General features: G+C 41.5%; 1 protein-coding gene across 2 annotated transcripts in view; it reads left to right on the top strand.

The window, feature by feature from the left end:
• Positions 1-19,034, top strand: part of TTC27 (tetratricopeptide repeat domain 27) — a 414,154-nt gene that overhangs the window by 344,815 nt on the left and 50,305 nt on the right. For both annotated transcript variants that reach the window (XM_083176116.1, XM_083176115.1), the window contains exon 16: positions 2,999-3,051. In XM_083176116.1, coding sequence (XP_083032242.1) covers positions 2,999-3,051 — 53 coding nt within the window. The remainder of the gene's footprint in view (positions 1-2,998; positions 3,052-19,034) is intronic.

Genomic DNA, 19,034 nt, shown 5'->3' with positions numbered 1-19,034 from the left:
AGGATGCGAGAGCATGAGTATAGATTAGAAGAAAAAAGATTTTGTTCAGCTAGAAGAAACAATTTCTTTACGGTCAGAGCAGTCAGACTTTGGAACTCTCTTCCTGGAGAGGTGGTGTCAGCAGAGACACTGAATATGTTCGAAATAAGGTTGGACAATCACTTATTGGTTAATAACATCCATAGGTACAAATAAGAAATATAATTTGTCTTTACAAGTCTGCTTTTAATAACAACCTAGGTTGAACTAGATGGACGCAAGTCTTTTTTCAGCCTTACCTAATATGTAACTATGTAACTATGAATTGACGTTATGCCTTCTTCAGCTTTAGATTAGAGTTTACTACAGTATCTATGCCTTTTTCATCTTTAGGTTAGCATCTACTACAGTATCTATGCCTTCAGCTTTAGGTTAGGGTTTACTACAGTATCTATGCCTTCTTCAGCTTTAGGTTAGAGTTTACTACAGTAGGTATGCCTTCTTCATCTTTAGGTTAGAGTTTACTACAGTAGTTATGCCTTCTTCATCTTTAGGTTAGAGTTTACTACAGTAGGTATGCCTTCATCATCTTTAGGTTAGAGCCTTCTTCATCTTTAGGTTAGAGTTTACTATAGTAGTTATGCCTTCTTCAGCTTTAGGTTAGAGTTTACTACTGTAGTTTTGCTTTCTTCATCTTTAGGTTACAGTTTATAACAGTAGTTATGCCTTCTTCATTTGTAGGTTAGAGTTTACTATAGTAGCTATGCCATCTTCCTTTTTATGTTAGAGTTTATAACAGTAGCTATGCCTTCTTCATCTTTAGGTTACATTACAGTTTACTACAGTAGTTATGCCTTCTCCAATTTTAGGTTAGAGTTTACTACAATAGTTATGCCCTCTTAATTTTTAGGTTACAGTTTACTATAATAGCTACTGTATGCCGTCTTCATTTTTAGGTTAGAGTTAACTTCAATAGTTATGCCTTCTTCATCTTTAGGTTACAGTTATTATTACTATTATTTTTATCTTATTTTTATTTATAAGGCGCCACAAGTGGTACGCAGCGCCGTACATATAGAACAGTACAGGATGCGCAAACCTAGACATAACACAATTAAAGCACAATTCTTAGTACACAATACAGCTATAGAGATATAGGGAAGTGAATGAGAATAGATGCAAGTATAGATTGTAGGTAAGAGAGCTGTAATTGAAGTGCAAGAAGAGTGCTGTGAGAACGGGAAGGAAGAGGGCCCTGCTCTAAGGAGCTTACAATCTAGAAGGAGGGGAGACAGACAGGTGACATGAGGTGCAGGTAAGGAGACCTGAAGGCAAGAAATGAGAATGACAGGGATGGTCAGGACATGATTCAGCAGGTACAGAGAATGGGCAAAGTAGTCCCCTCTCTCCTCATATCCTCCTCTCCCCCCTCCACCTGGACCCCTGACCCCTAACAGCCCTGCACTGTGGCCCAAGCCACAACACACACTGCTAGGGGCAGAAAGCATTCAGAGTGAATAGGTATACCACAGGATTGAGGAGCCATGGCTCTGGTACCACAGTGTAGTTCAGAAAGATAGTGTCAAAATAGAGAAAAGAAAAGAAATACAGAGTTAGGGTAAGTAGAGTGAGAATCAGGTGTAGAGGGACATATACAGGGCAGAGAGAACTGATGTGGAATCCGGCACACTGAAATGGTTACAGAGAAAATGTGAGTAGTGATATTAGGGTGTGCTGGATCAGGTGACTCACTGAAGAATGGTCTGTCCTCCTGTTCCTCTCCTGTTTATCTCCAGTGTATCTCCAAGGTTATATTAATATGAAACACTTAACACTAAAAATACTTCACAGCCAGAAGGCTATTCAGCCTAAAATACACTGATTAAACAGCAATCCACATGCTTGTAATCCACCCTCAAACTCCACCCACAACAAATGGTTGATCAAAGGTGTGATCAATATCAGACCACTACTCCCTCTACTACATAGATATTTCCTACTTGGGTACAGACTGCAGCAGAAATTGCTAAACGAAAAATATTCCAATAATGTTCAATAAGTGTGTGGAAGATACAGCACATAAGTAGTTTACTACAGTAGGTATGCCTTCTTCATCTTTAGGTTACAGTTTACTACAGTAGTTATGCCTTCTTCATCTTTAGGTTACATTTTACTACAGTAGGTATGCCTTCTTCATCTTTAGGTTACAGTTTACTACAGTAGGTATGCCTTCTTCATCTTTAGGTTACAGTTTACTACAGTAGGTATGCCTTCTTCATCTTTAGGTTACAGTTTACTACAGTAGGTATGCCTTCTTCATCTTTAGGTTACAGTTTACTACAGTAGCTATGCCTTCTTGATTTTTAGTTTAGGGTTTACTACAATAGTTATGCCTTCTTCATCTTTAGTTTAGAGTTAACTTGTTATGCCTTCATCGTTAGGTTAGATTTGGCTAGTTATGTGCTCTTCATCTTTAGGTTACAGTTGTCTAGTCATGGTTCTTCATCTTTAGAGTAGATATTACTAGTTATGCCTTCTAAAACTTTAGATAAAAGTTTGCTAGTTGTACCTTCTTCATCTATAAATTAATCGTTACTAGTTATGCCTTCTTCATCTATAGATTAGATATTACTAGTTATGCCTTCATCTTTAGGTTAGAGTTGTCTAGTTATGCCTTCTTCATTTATAAGTTAGAAATGAGTAGTTCTGCTGTTTTTATTTTAGGTTAGAGGTTACTAGTTATGCCTTCTTTAAGTTAGAGATTAGTAGGTATGCCTTCTTCATCTATAAGTACAATTTATAGCTGCAAGATGGCAACTTTAATACTGTATGTACATTTTTCATATGTATATTTTTTGTGCCTCCCTCTGGGGCTATTAATACATTTGAATGATATAACAACATACTCATCTGAAGCATGTGTGCAAAACATGTGTCTCAATAATCTGTAAAATATAGCTGAATACTGGAAATAGTTTCTTGTATTTTATATATAGTATTTTTTTATATTTTTTTCCAGAATGCAGAAGCCTGGAATAATTTGTCATCTGCATACATCAGACTGAAACAGAAGTAAGTATCTTTCTTACATTTATTGTATCCTGTCTGAATAATAACTATAGAAAAACAAACTTGTGTCATAGTTCCATATGATCTCTGTGAATGTGACTGATTAACTACAGTAGATCAGTAAAGAAACTAATTAATATCCTCCTTTTTTGTCAGGGTTGTTGTATTGACATTTGTTTTTTAAATGTAAATTTTTATTTGAACTGGGTTTTTTTTGTTTGCTTCACATATTATTTTATATTCAGTTTACCAATTTTCTTAATTTACCACACATTTCATGGACTCTTCCTGGACCCCAGAGAGAGTAGTCCAACCTTCCATGTCCTGTTCAATCAGAAGTGGTACAGGTCACAATGATGCAATTAGACAAGCCAATTGCCAAAAATATATTATGGACATAGTCTTGAACAGAAAACATAGTCTTACATGAAGAAGGGCTTCACATTTCTGTCAGCAAAAATTCTCAATTTTCCAATGTATCTGTAGGACCATGGATACCTTTCCTGGGGGTGCCATATGATGCACCGACAGTTGGAAATACCGACATCAGAATCCCAAATGTTACATGCCTGACATTCTCTCTCGTCGGGGTTCACGACCCCCATAGAGAGAGAATAGAACCTGTCGTGAGCCACCTAGCCCACAGTGTGGCGAGCGCAGCAAGCTTGCAGGGGGCAACTTAGCACTTGCGCCGCCACCCCCCCCCTTCCCCGTTGGAGCACCAGCGGTCGGGATCACAATGTCTTTATACTTTACCGTCGGAGTCACAACTTCGGAGCATCATGCCACACCCTTTCTTGGGCTCATGTGCTACAGTAAGAGTCAGACCCATGGCCATGTCTGCTCATAAAACCACTGAATAGTAATATTCAAGGGCAGCTTGCCCTGCATAAGTGACCTTTTCTATGCGTATAAGTGGGAGACCAGAATAGTTGCAACAGGTCTCTCAGTAGGCCCAGTTGTTGCTCTAGTGAGCACATATATTGTCAGCAGGGGACATGATTGTCCTTCTATCACAATCATCTGTTAATCCTTTTTATAGGCTAATTTAGGCCAACATGAGGCAATTTGCTGTATAGTTTTAATTTTTTTTTAGATGAACTGAAGTTCATCCTTTATAATATGTGACAGAAAGGCCAAAGGGTAATATTTTTGATGGTTAGACCGAGTTTAAAATCTGTCACCTTTTGATGAAAATGCCAACTTTAGAATTTTTTTTAAAAAAAGTTACTTAAATCAGTGTTTCCTGTCTTCAGTCCTATGGAAACCCTAACAGTTATTGGCTTGGCTACCAAAGGTAGCCTGCTCATTGTAATGTGGAATAAAATGAACTGAGTGGCATTATAATGGGCCTTATTTTGGTTCACTCTTTCTGACAAAATCCTTCTTAGATGGACAAAACCATGTGCACTGCAGGGGGGCAGATGTAAAATGTGCAGAGATAATTAGATTTGGGTGAGTTATTTTGTTTTTGTGAAGGGAAAATACTGGCTGCTTTATTTTTACACTGCAATATAGATCTCACTTTGAAGTAAAACCCCACCCAAATCTAATTTTATCTGCACAAGTTACATCTGCCCCACCTGCAGTGCACATGGTTTTGCCCATCTAAGAAGGATTTTGTCAGAAAGAGTGAACTAAAATAAGGCCCAATGTTACATAGTATGAGCTGGGGCACTGGAATGTGACACAATATGAAGTTGAGGCACTATAGTGTGGCATAATTGGCTTAATATGAACTAGGGGCACTGTATTTTAGATAAATCTACAAAGTTTTAAAAAAACGTATTACGCTATACTTTATATACATTTCCTTTGTTTTTTAAACATGCAGTCAGTGATTATTATTTCATACAGTTGATTATTAGTAGGGGTGTGCACCAGTCACTTTTTGTGTTTTGGATCTAGATATACCTTCATGTTTTGAATCTGGATGGGTTATGGTTTTGGATCTGTATTTTTTCGAAAAAAATATAAAATCTGCTAAAATCACAGATTTTTTTTTTCGTTCCTACACTTTTATTTAACTCAATAACATTATGTTCCACTCATTTCCAGTTTATTTTGAACACCTCACAATATTGTTTTTAGGCCAAAAGGTTGCTCCAAGGTAGCTAGATGTCTAAGTTTAGCGATAAAGGTGGGTGGCACAAACACTGGACTGATACGGCACACTTGGCAGCACTCCATGAATTATACAGCAGACTTGGCTCACCCCATGAATTATACGGAACACATGGCAGCACCTCTGCAGTAAAAGAAAAAACATATGTTGTATTCTTTTTAATAAAAAAAAGGGCAGCTCCCCGGGAATTATACGGCTGATTTAGCACCACTACAGAAATTACTTGACACACTTGGCTCACCCCAGTAACTATATGACACACTTTGCGCACCCCAGGAATTATACGGCTGATTTAGCAGCACCCCAGAAATGATATGACAAACTTGGTGCACCCCAGAAATGATATGACACACTTTGGTCACCCCAGGAATTATATGACACACTTTGCGCACCCCAGGAATTATACGGCTGATTTAGCAGCACCCCAGAAATGATGACACACTTGGCTCACCCCAGAAATAATACAACAAACTTGTCTCAACCCTGGACTGATACAGCACCTCTGGAATGATACGGCACGCTTATAAGCCCTTGCAGTAAAAGAACAACTTTTATTTATTTTAAATAAAACACAACATGTTTTTCACTTACTCCTGTTACATGCACTTAACTAAACATTTATAGCATCACTTTGTAATAGACTGCAATTTATGGGTAGTCCATTAACTTCAAATTTACACTTCTATTATGAAGGTGCTAATCACATCCGCAGAAGGGTATACTTTTGTGTTAATATATATAGAAGTCTTGCTCGTAGTCTACCTAATTGGATCCTCAGTCAGAATCTTTTGCCTGAGGCACTAAGAGTCTATGTATAACACAAGCTGATGCTACTAATTTTACCCAGTGCGATCCTCCAACCCTTGTGTCATCTATTACAAAGGTGAAATAGAGGTGGGGAGGATGACTTTTGTAACATCTTGCAGCTGTAGATTTTGATTAACAGCTTGCATTATTCTCTTACTTCATACACCTTTGAAACCAAGGACCAGACAGAGGGTTGGGGTCTTGTTTGACTTATTGATTGAAAACACTTGTGATTCATTATTATCAGACCCTTTTTCAAGTCCTTGTTCACACTGCTGTTATTCATAATGGGAAATGTCTGCATACCACTCGTTACGTGCTAATATACATGACCTCGGGCATTTTTGGATGGATGTTGATAGCCTGACTGTTTGCATTGTGATTTCTTCAGTATAATTTATTAGCATGTTTTAAAATATGTCACAACTCTAAATCTTAGTCCTTTCATAGCATTTACTAGCGTAGCATAAATATGATAGATGGTGTTATGAAATGAGAGGGGGGTGTAAATAGCTAAAGGACTACAAAAGTATAATATAATGTTGCAGAGCCCTTTTTCAGGCACTGTTCATAAATATGGCAAATATTAAAGTTCACTTTATAGTTCGCTTTGTATTAAATCTTATTATTGCTGATGTCTAGCATACAGTATTGCCATAATGTGTATAATTTTTTTAATCAAGTATTGTTATAGAATGTTTGTGCGTTGCAGAATACAATACAATTTCAAAAACAGAGCATAAATATATCAATAAGAGCATAGTAAAATACTACAGAGAAAAATTACAAGCACAGTATGATTATATTTGCAGTGTAAAATATAGAAAACATAGAATTTGACGGCAGATAAGAACCATTTGGCCCATCTAGTCTGCCCCTTTTTTTATCCTTCATATAATCTCAACCCTTTTTGATCCTTATTTCTTTGTACGGATATTCATATGCCTATCCCAAGCATGTTTTAATTGTTCTACTGTCTTAGCCTCTACCACCTCTGATGGGAGGCTATTCCACTTATCAACTACCCTTTCTGTGAAGTAAATTTTTTCTAACATTTCCCCTCAACCTACCTCCCTCCAGTTTCAGTGCATGTTCTCGTGTTCTATTACTTCTTTTCCTTTGAAGAAATTTACCTCCTGTACTACAGTATGTTAAAACCCTTGATATATTTGAAGATTTCTATCATGTCCCCCCTTTCCCTTCTCTGTTCCAAACTATACATGTTAAGATCTTTTAGTCTTTCCAGGTAAGTTTTGTGATGTAGGCCATGCACCATTTTAGTTGCCCTTCTTTGTACACTCTCTAATGTATTTATATCCTTCTGAAGATATGGTCTCCAGAACTGGACACAGTATTCCAGATGAGGCCGTACAAATGACCTATACAGTGGCATTATTACGTCTTTTTTTCTGCCACTGATTCCTCTCTCTATGCAACCAAGCATCTGACTAGCAGTGGTGGGGAACCTCAGGCCCGGGGGCCGTATGCGGCCCCCGTAGCCAGTCTGAGTGGCCCTCCTACCCACCTGGCGGCTTTGCCAGGAGTCAAGTACAGGGGACTTCTTGCGAAAAGTCGGTAGTTCTTGCGAGATTCCTCTTAATCAACAGCAACCGGAAACTGTCAGTCCTATTCAGTGGCAGCCACCGGAGCGTGGGACGGCTGCAGCAGGACAATTTGTAAGAGAAATTTTTACATATGGCCCCTGAAGGATTTTTTTCACCATACAATTGGCCCTTGGCCCAAAAAAGGTTCCCCACCACTGTCTAGAGCAATGTATAGGGATTAAAGTAAAGACAGGACAGGAACAATCATAAAGAGTATGAGAAGTGAGCGATAATCAATCATTAATGCAGGGCCCTGAATGTGTTTGTATTAAATGGGGGCACAAAAAAAACATCAAAATATCATATACAGAGGCATCTGCCAGTAAAGGCATATTCAGTGGAGGTCCCTAAATGTTTTTTATGAAGTTCTTATTTCTAGATCTTTTTGGCTTATAATGGGTTCTGCTTTAAATATCGCCAATGTACAAACATAGCTGAAGATAATGCTGTTAATTACCGAGTGGACTACTATCCTGTAGACATCATTTTTTAGAATGATCTTCAATCGCAGTCTAGAGATTTGGGCTGAGGCATTTTTATTTCAGAAAAATTGCTCATAGATGGTTAGAGTTTTTTTATTAGCGAATTAGGTGAAAAACATGTATTTAAACGTAACCAAAAAAACATCTAAATATTTTTTTTTTTAACTTTTGCTAACTATTAGTTTTCAAACATCGGATCATTGCAATCGAAACATGAGACAACTTGTGGCACCATATACTGTAGTTAAAATATAAAAATAATTATAACTCATAAGTACTGCCATTTGTGGGCGATGTAGTAAAATTGCAGACAATGACAGTGTCGACATTCATAATGGTGATCACCACAATGTCGACAGGTATGATGTCAACATTCAGCTTTTTGACCTGCAAAAGGTCGAAATTAGGGTTAGGCTGTGGCTGTGAGGCGTATAGTTAGGCTGTAGGGGGGAGTGGTTAGGGTTAGGTGCTAGAGGAGACATGTCCAAACTATGGCCCTCCAAGTGTTGTGAAACTACAAGTCCCATCATGCCTTGCCACAGTTTTGCTATAAGGGAATGCTAAAACTAGGGTAAGGCATGCTGGGATGTGTAGTTACACAACAGCTGGAGGGCCACAGTTTGGACATGCCTGTGCTACAGGGAGGGAAGGAAAGGGATTAGGGAAGAAGTACTTACCAGATCAGGGAAGTCACATTCACTTGATTACCTGGGGTAGGTAAGTCAGCTCTGGGCCACCAGAAATGATATGTTGACCCTCTAAAACAGTGATTTTCAACCTTTTTATTTTGCGGCACACTAAATAAGATTTTAAAATTGCCAAGGCACACCATGAGATCCCACAGGGCAAAACACATTGGCCCCTACAAGAAAAAAAAAACCTATTGGCCCCCATATAAAAAAAAATCACTCTGGTCCCCCAGGTAACAAAAATAAAATACATTGGCCCTTTATATGAAAAGAAGAGACCAGTAAATAACAGTTGAACTGGTAGTGGCTGTAAACTGTTTAGGGCATCTCTAGATCTGGGGGCACACTTGAGAACAGCTCAAGGCACACTAGTGTGCCACGGTACAGTGGTTGAAAAATATCTATGATGAATGTTACAATTATGACTGTGAACTATCATACCTCACCCATTTGGCTATGCTTTGAACAACAGACCTCCTTTTATCAATGCATTTAACAGTGGGAAAAACTATACACTCCTGACTGTTTCCATTGTTACAGATGTTGCTAAGGAAGGTTGAATATTCACCACTATTTATCACATGGAACCAAATGTGTGTTTCTGAAGTTTAAACATGGTAGTGTAAGTCCTATGTAGTTCAAGTATTTGGAATTATTCCAGTACACTGAAATAGCCAGCATAATGATTTTAATTAAACATCATTATTTTAGATTGTTACCTGTTAACCAGCGCTGTGCTTGAAAAGAAAGAGAGCTTCACTGTTTTATTAAATAGGAGATGGCGCATAGACTTTATAATTAGAAAGGCCATTTTTCTTTGGACACAAACTATAATGTGAATACAAATCCCTTTGTCTCTTTGGCAACATTCATTATGCTGGCTGGTTGGGTGGTTGATGATGCAGGTGGCTCTCTCCTGGTAAGGGTGCATGATGCTTTCAAGCATTTGACCCGTATAAGCTCGTTGGTGAAACCATGTATCTGACAAGTAATAAAATCTAAATAAAATGGCAGGTTTTGTATCAAGAATGCACTTAGGAAAAATGTAATTGGAAAATTAACTAAAAGTCATCATACTGTAAGTAAATATTCATGGCACAGGTGTTTCAGCAAGTTATGGGGCATGTAGCCTGGGTAGCAATAATGTGAATGAGGCCCATGTTACCACTTTATCAGGGTTGTGTATGAGGCAGCACATGGCTCCTTGGGGGTTATTCAGACTTGATCGCTGCTCTGCTAAATTGCAGAGTCCTTTGATTAGGTAATTGTCCCTCAGCCAGAGAGAAATCCCACACTGTGCAGGCCTGTGACTCACTTAGCACCTCTGAATATTAGCTGGATCAGAAAATAGCTGTCTAAACCATGTAATGATCTTTCCCAGTGTGTGCGCTCACTTGGCGGCTGCAATAGAAACAGTCAGCCTGGGACTCAAGCAAACGTCCCCGCAAACGCCTGGGCATGCCTGCGATTTCCCTGCCACACCCCAAACGTCTGGTTACCACACCCCAAATGTCTGGTTACCACACCCCAAATGTCGGCTTTCTGTCAATCAATTTGCATACGGTCAGCGAACAAAAAAGTAGCAGAATTTTATTGCAGGACAGCGTCGCGCATGAATACTATCCGTATGCATGCACAGTTTATCAATAATCGAATGGCAGGCGGAATTCACAGCTGTGCGACCTGGTCTGGATAACCCCGTTATCTACACTGCTGCAGGATATTCTGAACATTGTAGAATGTATCACTATAAGGGCCCATTCTAACATATCAGTTGCAGTGTTTAGTAGTGTCACTGTTGTCTTTTGGTACAGTATCCATGATCTCAGCCTACATCTGCCTTTTATTCGCTGCTTATTTTTACTTATTTAGGCAAATTGTGTGCTAGGCAAATTGTTGCCAAAATTACTTTTTAGGGATTTTCCTGAGAAAGCATGATAATTGGACAGTATAGTGATATTGGCATACTGCGTTTTATATCTGAGCCTAAATCACTGTAAATGCTGCTCTTAAAAGCAGTATCACCATTACTTCATTTTCTTCTGCTCTGGTTTCAAAGTGAGAGTGTTTCTCTTCATCCTGTCAGTGTGCACTCTGGGGGAACCTTTCCACAGGACAATGTCAATTAGGCATGCAGGACCCTGTTAAACAGCGTGATTTCTCTGAGGGTAAAGGAAGCAACAGGTTCTAATTAGGCTTTGCAGCCTCTTTTCATAAAGTGTAACCCAAACAATGTTGTATAGTATAACAGCTTGTTTGCATTTACCCACATCATCACATGGGTATTGTATTTTTAACTATTTTTTTTCAGACACATTTTTTTGCATCAGTTCCGTAGGAGTGTGGAACTCCCTTGCAGCACTGTGTCCTATACCATGATTGATAGATTTTATTATAGTCATAGTTGCCTACCTTCCTGCATTCTGCAGGAGACTCCCTCAAAGAGCAGCAATCTCCCTCTCTCCCTGATTAGTCTAGCAATCTCCCTCATTTCACCTAGCCCACATTACACTGTTTCAATTTTAGGGAGAAAGGAATGAGAGATATATTTATTTATTTACAGTTTCTTATATAGCGCAGCAGATTCCGTTGCGCTTTACAATAGTAGACAGTGATCAGACAAACTGGGTAACAACAGACAAACTTGGAGGTAGGAGGGCCCTGCTGCAAGCTTACAATCTATAGGGATATAGGGGGGGAAACATAAGGACAGGCACCAGTAATAGCATAGCAGTTACAAGTCCAGAAGGGAAGCTATATAATACATAAGTGCCTCGGAGGGTTATGCATGTAGAACTTAAATATGATAGGCTTGCCTGAAGAGGTGAGTTTTCAGGGAACGCTTGAAAGTTTGGAGACTGGTGGAGAGTCTTAATGTGCGTGGAAGGGCATTCCATAGGATGGGAGCAGCCTGATGAAAGTCCTGTAATAATGAATGGGAGCTAGTGATCCGTGCAGAAGAGAGACGCAGATCTTGTGTAGAGCGTAGTGGTCGAGATGGGAGATATTTTGTGATAAGTGCAGAGATATATGTTGGTGCAGTATGGTTAATAGCTTTATAAGCAAGTAGAAGTATTTTATATTGAATACGGTAATATACAGGCAACCAATGGAGGGACTGGCAGAGCGGATCAGCAGACGATGAGCGTCTTGCAAGGAAGATCAGCCTAGCAGCAGCATTTAAAATTGATTGCAGTGGTGAGAGTCTGTTCTTGGGAAGACCAGTTAGGAGACTATCGCAATAATCAATGCGGAATATAATGAGTGCATGGATAAGAGATTTAGGGGGGTATTCAATATCAGGGGAACGGCTGTCGAGCAAGCTCGACAGCCGTGCCCCTGTCCCGTTCTCGCTTGGCTCGACTGGAGCTCGGTGGTCAGGATTCAATGTCCCGGCCGCCGAGCGGCGAGAAGGGGGCGTGGCCGCGAGTTGATGACTGAAATAGACGAGCTCCAGCCAGGAGCTTGCCTATTTCCGGCTTTTCTCGGCAGAACGAGCCCGACAGCTTATGCTGTCGGGCTCGTTCTGCGGTGAAACCCTGTTCAATGCTGTCGGGGAATGGCTGCGGGAGCACGACTGCGTTTGAATACCCCCCTTAGTAGTGTCTTGTGTGAGATAGGGTCGTATTTTGGATATGTTTTTTAGATGCATGTAACATGATTTGGAGACAGATTGAATGTGGGGAAGAAAGGACAGTTCAGAGTCGAGGATGACCCCTAAGCAACAAGCTTGTGGGGTAGGGTAGATTATCGAGTTATCAACAGTGATGGAGATGTCAGGATGGTAACTGTTCTTAGTTGGCGGGAATATAAGTAATTCCGTTTTGGAAATATTGAGTTTGAGTTGGCGACAAGACATCCAAGATAAGATGGCAGAGAGACAATCAGAGACTCGACCCAAAACCACTGGTGACAACTCTGGGGTTGATAGATAGATTTGAGTATCATCAGCATACAAGTGATACTGAAATCCGAAAGAGCTGATTAGTTTGCCAAGAGAGGAAGTATAGATTGAGAAAAGCAGAGGACCTAAGACTGAGCCTTGCGGAACTCCGACTGATCGAGGTAGTGAAGAGGAAGTAGAGTCAGAGAAGTGAACACTGAAAAAACGATCAGATAGGTAAGATGTGAACCAGGAAAGGGCTGTATCATTAAGACCTAGGGAGTGTAGTGTTTGAAAGAGAAGAGAGTGATCGACGGTGTCAAATGCAGCAGAAAGATCAAGAAGAATAAGTAGTGAGTAATGGCCTTTAGACTTAGCCGTTACCAGATCATTCACCACTTTAGTCAGTGCTGTCTCAGTGGAGTGTTGAGAGCGAAAACCTGACTGAAGTGGGTCTAATAGGGTGTTAGAGTTAAGAAAGTTTGTGAGGCGAGAGTAGACAAGTCTCTCCAGTAGCTTGGAGAGGCATGGGAGCTGAGATATAGGACGATAGTTAGAGAGAGAGTTAGGGTCAGAATTCTGTTTTTTTAGAATAGGAGTTATCACTGCATGTTTGAGCAGAGAAGGAAAAGTACCAGTAGTAAGAGAGAGATTGCAGATTTTAGTTAAGGTTGGAATAATCACAGGAGATAGATTTTTAATGACTTGCACAGGTATAGGATCGAGAGGAGAGGTAGTAGAGTAAGAGGATAAGAAGAGTGCGGATACTTCCTTTTCATTTGTGGGCTCAAATGAAGAGAAAGTGCCAGAGGGTTCAGGTGGGAAAGAAAGAGGGTTAGAGGTTGTGGAAGAGCATACCATGTATAGTAGATACATTTACATTGAATCATTAGCACCATTTCCCAGCACTTTACCAAGTATAGTAGCTCTTACTAACTGCAAATGTATATCCATCTACATTTGTATATAAGTCATGTTACAAGATGCCTCTCAGATGTAGCAGTACACACCCACACTTCTAGGTGCCACGTTCACAATCTCTTTACACAATCTCTCCATATATGGAACTAGACACGCCCTTTGGGTGGAGCATGACATGCCCCCTCAATGGGGCGCCGTGCAAAATTTTTACCAATGTTATCAACTATAATCTCTCTGAAACTACTTTTCAAAAGTAAGCCAGTATGATTATAGTGTTTATTGTTCATACATAATGTTGAACAAACTGTCCAGATAATACTAAAGATCTATTCATTAATAAAGTAATCATAGTGAGTGTCAAACTTTTAGTTTGTAAGATGGCATTTGCAATGATATCCTTACAACATAAGCACACACAAAACTATCCTATTCCATACTAGTCAGGGCTTCCTGCTAGCTAAATCATTGCTTGCAGAAGAGAGAGCACAGTGTGACCCTGGCCACTTGCTGGTCCTAACTTGAGAAGTGAAGAGTAACTTATGCTATCCCTCCTGCACTTAGTGAGCATGGTGCCTGGAGGAGGACAGGGGGGTTAAGTGAGAGAAATGAGAACCTACAGTATCTTTGCTTCTGTAAAATGGGGCCTTCTTCCTATCTCACCTACAAGGTGCTGCATTATCGTTTTACCTTAAAGTTTGGATGCCACAAACCCAGGGTTCATCAAAATCTTGTAATGTAGCTATATCCGGGTGTGGTATAGGGATCCCGACTGACCAGACTCAGACAGCATGGCGAGCACAACAAAGCTCCTTGTGGGCACGGTGGCTCGCTACGCTCACCACCTATTCTATTCTCCCTCTATGGGGGTCGTGGACCTCCACGAGGGAGAATATCCGGTGGCCATTGAGAACCCGTCTGTCGGTGATTTGACAGTCGGGATCCCCACGTCGGGTAAATGACTGTCAGGACCCCGTCCGGCGCCCGCTATATCCATGTTCAACTAACTTCTTGGTTCCTAGTGCTAAATATAAAAATCAAGGTTATCCTTTTATTCCTGGTTCCACCAGTTAGAACTTCACATACTATATAAAGGTTTAAGTTAAATAACCCTGGAAGACTTTGCGGCATTTATAACTTATATTACATTTTATATGTCATAGATGTATATTTATATATGGTGTAGGTGCCAATATAATGTTACTGATATTTGAGTTTTACAACAAAGTTTGCAGGTGATATTTATGTAATATTTACTGATCATATGTGGCCATCAATTATAAGTAACTCCGGCTTATAATAAGAGTTTTGTACAGTGTCATTAAAATCTGTATGTTTTTTTTTTTTTAAGCTTTGCCATTGTACATTTCCATCTGCACACAGGAAAAATGAATTAATTAGCATGTGTCTATGGGAAAGGCGCCTTCTTCGTGTTTGTTTTTCTTCTGCTAAGTGTCAGAATGTTTAGGCTCATTTCTGTGGAACAGCGTTTATTTTGGCTTATGTGCTAACCATGTTCAGTTATAGGAAGTTGGAAGGAATTCCACTGATCACTTTTTACTTCTGTCTATTGAGGTTTATGAATTGTACAATACTGCATATCAGGCATTCCCAACCACGGTCCTCAAGGCACACTAATGGTCCAGGTTTTAGTGATATCCATGCTTCAGCACAGATGACTTACAGATGTAGCGCCTCTCAGCCAGCCCAGAGAATCAACAGTTCCCCTGAGCTAGCGAACGCTGAAAGACGCTGCATCTGACGGGTACACTTCAGGGAGACAGGCAGGGTTAGGAGTGGGGGGGGGGGTGTGGGCATCGACAGGGAGGTGGCGAAGGGTGGCGGCAGTCTCTGTCAGAATGGGCCGTACGAGTGTCTCGTGCGTGTGCCCCCCCCTTCTGGTGGATGGCGAGCATTGGCGATAGAACCACCAGGAGCATCTATAATGAGAGCTCCATCTGTAGTACTAAATAACTAAAGGTGCCCATACACGCTCCGATGCGGCGGGTCTGATATGTACTTTGAGATGCGCGCTCCTGCGGCATCTCGTCGTACAGTACAAAAAGTATGTGCTGCTAATACTTTTTGTACTAGCTTTTCATCGCATCACATTGCATGCACAAGGCATATGATGCGTGCTATTTAAGCACAAAATGGACGCCCGCATCGGAGCGTGTATGGGCACCATTAGAACTGCACTCTTATGCTGCTTTCAGACCGCATCTCTGGCTTTGACCCTGTATTTGGAAACGTTTCCAAAAACGGGTCTGCCAGATAAAGCCCCTTTCACACCGCAGCACTTAAACGGTATATTACCGTTTAAGTGCCGATTTTTTGACACTGGCAGACCCGTTTTTGGAAACTTTCCAAATACAGGGTCAAAGCCAGTGCAGCCTTCAGCCCTCCCCTCCGTGCAGCTCCCCCCCCCTCACGCGTGTCGACCGAGAGCGTGGCGACACCCCCCGCGCATGTCGACGCCCCCCTCGCATGTCGACGCCCCCGCGCGTGTCGACCCCCCGCGTGTCGGCGCCCCCCCCCCCCCCCCCCCCCGTGTCGACTTACCCCGTGCCGGTACCTCCGTTGTGGATCCCGGCACTGCAGCTCAGTATGCTCGGAAAGCACTTATGAAAAAAGTGTCTTCCAGAAAATGGCTGCCCCATAGGAAACCCAGTTGAAAAAAACTGTCTTTCGTATGGGGGCAGCCATTTTCTGAAAGACACTTTTTTCATAAGTGCTTTCCGAGCATACTGAGCTGCAGTGCCGGGAACCACAACGGAGATACCGGCACGTGGTAAGTCGACACGGGGGGGGGGGGGCGCCGACACGCGCGGGGGGGGGGGTGTCAACACGCGGGGGGCGTCAACACGCGCGCGGGGGGTGTCGACACGCGCGGGGGGGGGCTCCAGTGCTGTGAATACTTAATGAGCGCTCATTAAGTATTCACTGTGCTGAATTTAGGACCCAGCTCATTGGCTGGGTCCTAAATACCGTTTCAGAACCGATTTTGAGCCTAAAATACCGGTTCTGAAACGGGTAGGACCCTGCATTTTAACCGGTTAGAAAAAACGTTTTTTTCTAACCGGTTAAGTGGTCCTGCACCTTTCAGACCGCACACATTACCGTTTTAAAACGGTAAAAAAACGGCAATATACCGTTTTTAACCCCTTCCTGACAGAGCCAGTTTTTGCGTTCCTGACAGAGCCCTTTTTTTCAAATCTGACATGTCTCACTTAAGTGGGGATAACTTTTTTTTGCTTTTACTTATCCCAGTGATTTTGAGATTGTTTTTTCGTGACACATTGTACTTCAAATTAGTGGTAAATTTGGGTCAATACAGTCTGTGTTTTTTTGTGAAAAATACCAAAATGTCGTAAAAAATTGGAAAATTTAGCAATTTGCAAAATGTTAAATTTTCTGCTTGTGAGACAAATAATCATACCACTCAAAATAGTTAATAACTAACATAGACCATATGTCTACTTTATGTTGACATCATTATTTCAACTTCCTTTTAATTTTTTTGGACACTAGGAGGCTTACAATATGAATAGCAAATTCTCAAATTTTCAAGAAAATTTCAAACACTGATTTTTTTAGGGACCAGTTCAGTTCTGATGTGACTTTGAGGGACTTGTATGTGAGACACCCCCATAAATGATACCATTTCAAAAACTGCACCCCTCACAGTATTCAAAACAGCATTTTGGAAGTTTGTTAACCCTTTAGGTGTTTCACAGGAATTAAAACAAAGTGTAGGTGAAATTTCACAATTTCATTTTTTTTGCAGATTTGCAATTTGAATACATTTTTCTAAGGAACACAGTACATTTTACTAGAGAAATGTGACTAAAAATTGATTCCCCCAATTCTTTTGTTTTCATAAATATCCTATATGTGGCCCTAGTGTGCACGTTGACCAAACCACAGGCTTCATAATAGAAGGAGCACCTACTTGATTTTGGAGCCTCCTTTTTATGAGATTATTTTTTAGGCACCATAAGATGCTAAAAGTTAGGAACCCCCCCACAAGTGACCCCATTTTGCAAACTACACCCCTCAGGGAATTCATCTAGGGGTATAGTGTACATTTCAAACCCCCAGGGGTTTCACCAATTTTGATACAAGTGGGCAGTGAAAATGAAAAATTACAATTTTTTACACAAAAATGCAGTTCTGGCTCAAAATTTTTCATTTTCAGAAGGTATGAAGGAGAAAAAGCACCCCAAAATATGTGCCCCAATTTCTCCCGAGTACGGCAATGCCTCACATGTGACCAAAAAATACCAGTTGGGTGCATGGCAGGACTCAGAAGGGAAGGAGTGATTTTTGGATTTTGCAGCTCAGATTCTGGTGGAATTTTGGTGGGTGCTATGTCGCATTAGCAAGACCCCCCAAGCACCAATACAGTGGAACCCCCCCACAAGTGACCCCATTTTGCAAACTACACCCCTCAGGGAATTCATCTAGGGGTATAGTGTACATTTCAAACCCCCAGGGGTTTCACCAATTTTGATACAACTGGGCAGTAAAAATGAAAAATTACATTTTTTTACACAAAAATGCAGTTCTGGCTCAAAATTTTTCATTTTCAGAAGGTATGAAGGAGAAAAAGCACCACAAAATCTGTGCCCCAATTTCTCCCGAGTACGGCAATGCCTCACATGTGACCAAAAAATACCAGTTGGGTGCATGGCAGGACTCAGAAGGGAAGGAGTGATTTTTGGATTTTGCAGCACAGATTTTGGTGGAATGAATGGTGGGTGCTATGTTGCACCAATACAGTGGAACCCCCCCACAAGTCACCCCATTTTGCAAAGTACACCCCTCAGGGAATTCATCTAGGGCAGTGGTCGCCAACCCGTCGCTCGCGAGCTACTGGTAGCTCGCGGTGGCGATCCGGGTGGCTCGACCACTCTGCGGCTGCCCGTCTGTCCCTCCCTTCATCTCTCGTCGCCGCCGTCCCTCCATCTCCCACCGCCCGCCCATCTCCTGCCGCTGCGTTCCCCTGAAACAGACCAGACGCTAGAGCTCATATTTCATCTCTAGCGTCTGACAGGCAGGGAACACAGCGCTAAGCACTCCCGGCACTTCCGGGTAGCACTGCTCCCTGTCAGACCGTGACGCTAGAGGTGAAAAATGACCTCTGGCGTCTGTTTCCTCCGCAGCATTCATGGAACTCACAGGACGTGCCTCAGCCTCCTCCATGGGATGCCTGCTGCCTGATCATCGCCCTGCTGCTGCCGCCATAGGTACAACGCTTGCATATTTAAGTGAAAAGGGGGAGGCTGTGGTGTTTGGTATGGGGGGTTCAGGCACATACCTGTCTCAACCCCCTTCATTCCCTTTCCCCTATTCTTCTCTATCCCTCTTTCTCTCCCTCTCTCCTTCTGTCTGCCTCTCCTCTCTCCTTCTCTCTCTCTCTTTCTCCTCTATCTCCTTTTCTCTCTCCCTCTCTCTCTCCCCTCCCTATCCTTCTCT

The sequence above is a fragment of the Crinia signifera genome, chromosome 3 (assembly GCF_055691185.1).
Source record: "Crinia signifera chromosome 3, ASM5569118v1, whole genome shotgun sequence".
NCBI classification, from domain to species: domain Eukaryota; kingdom Metazoa; phylum Chordata; class Amphibia; order Anura; family Myobatrachidae; genus Crinia; species Crinia signifera.
The sequence above is the reverse complement of the archived record's forward strand: the minus strand, read 5'-3'. Positions and strand labels throughout refer to the sequence as shown.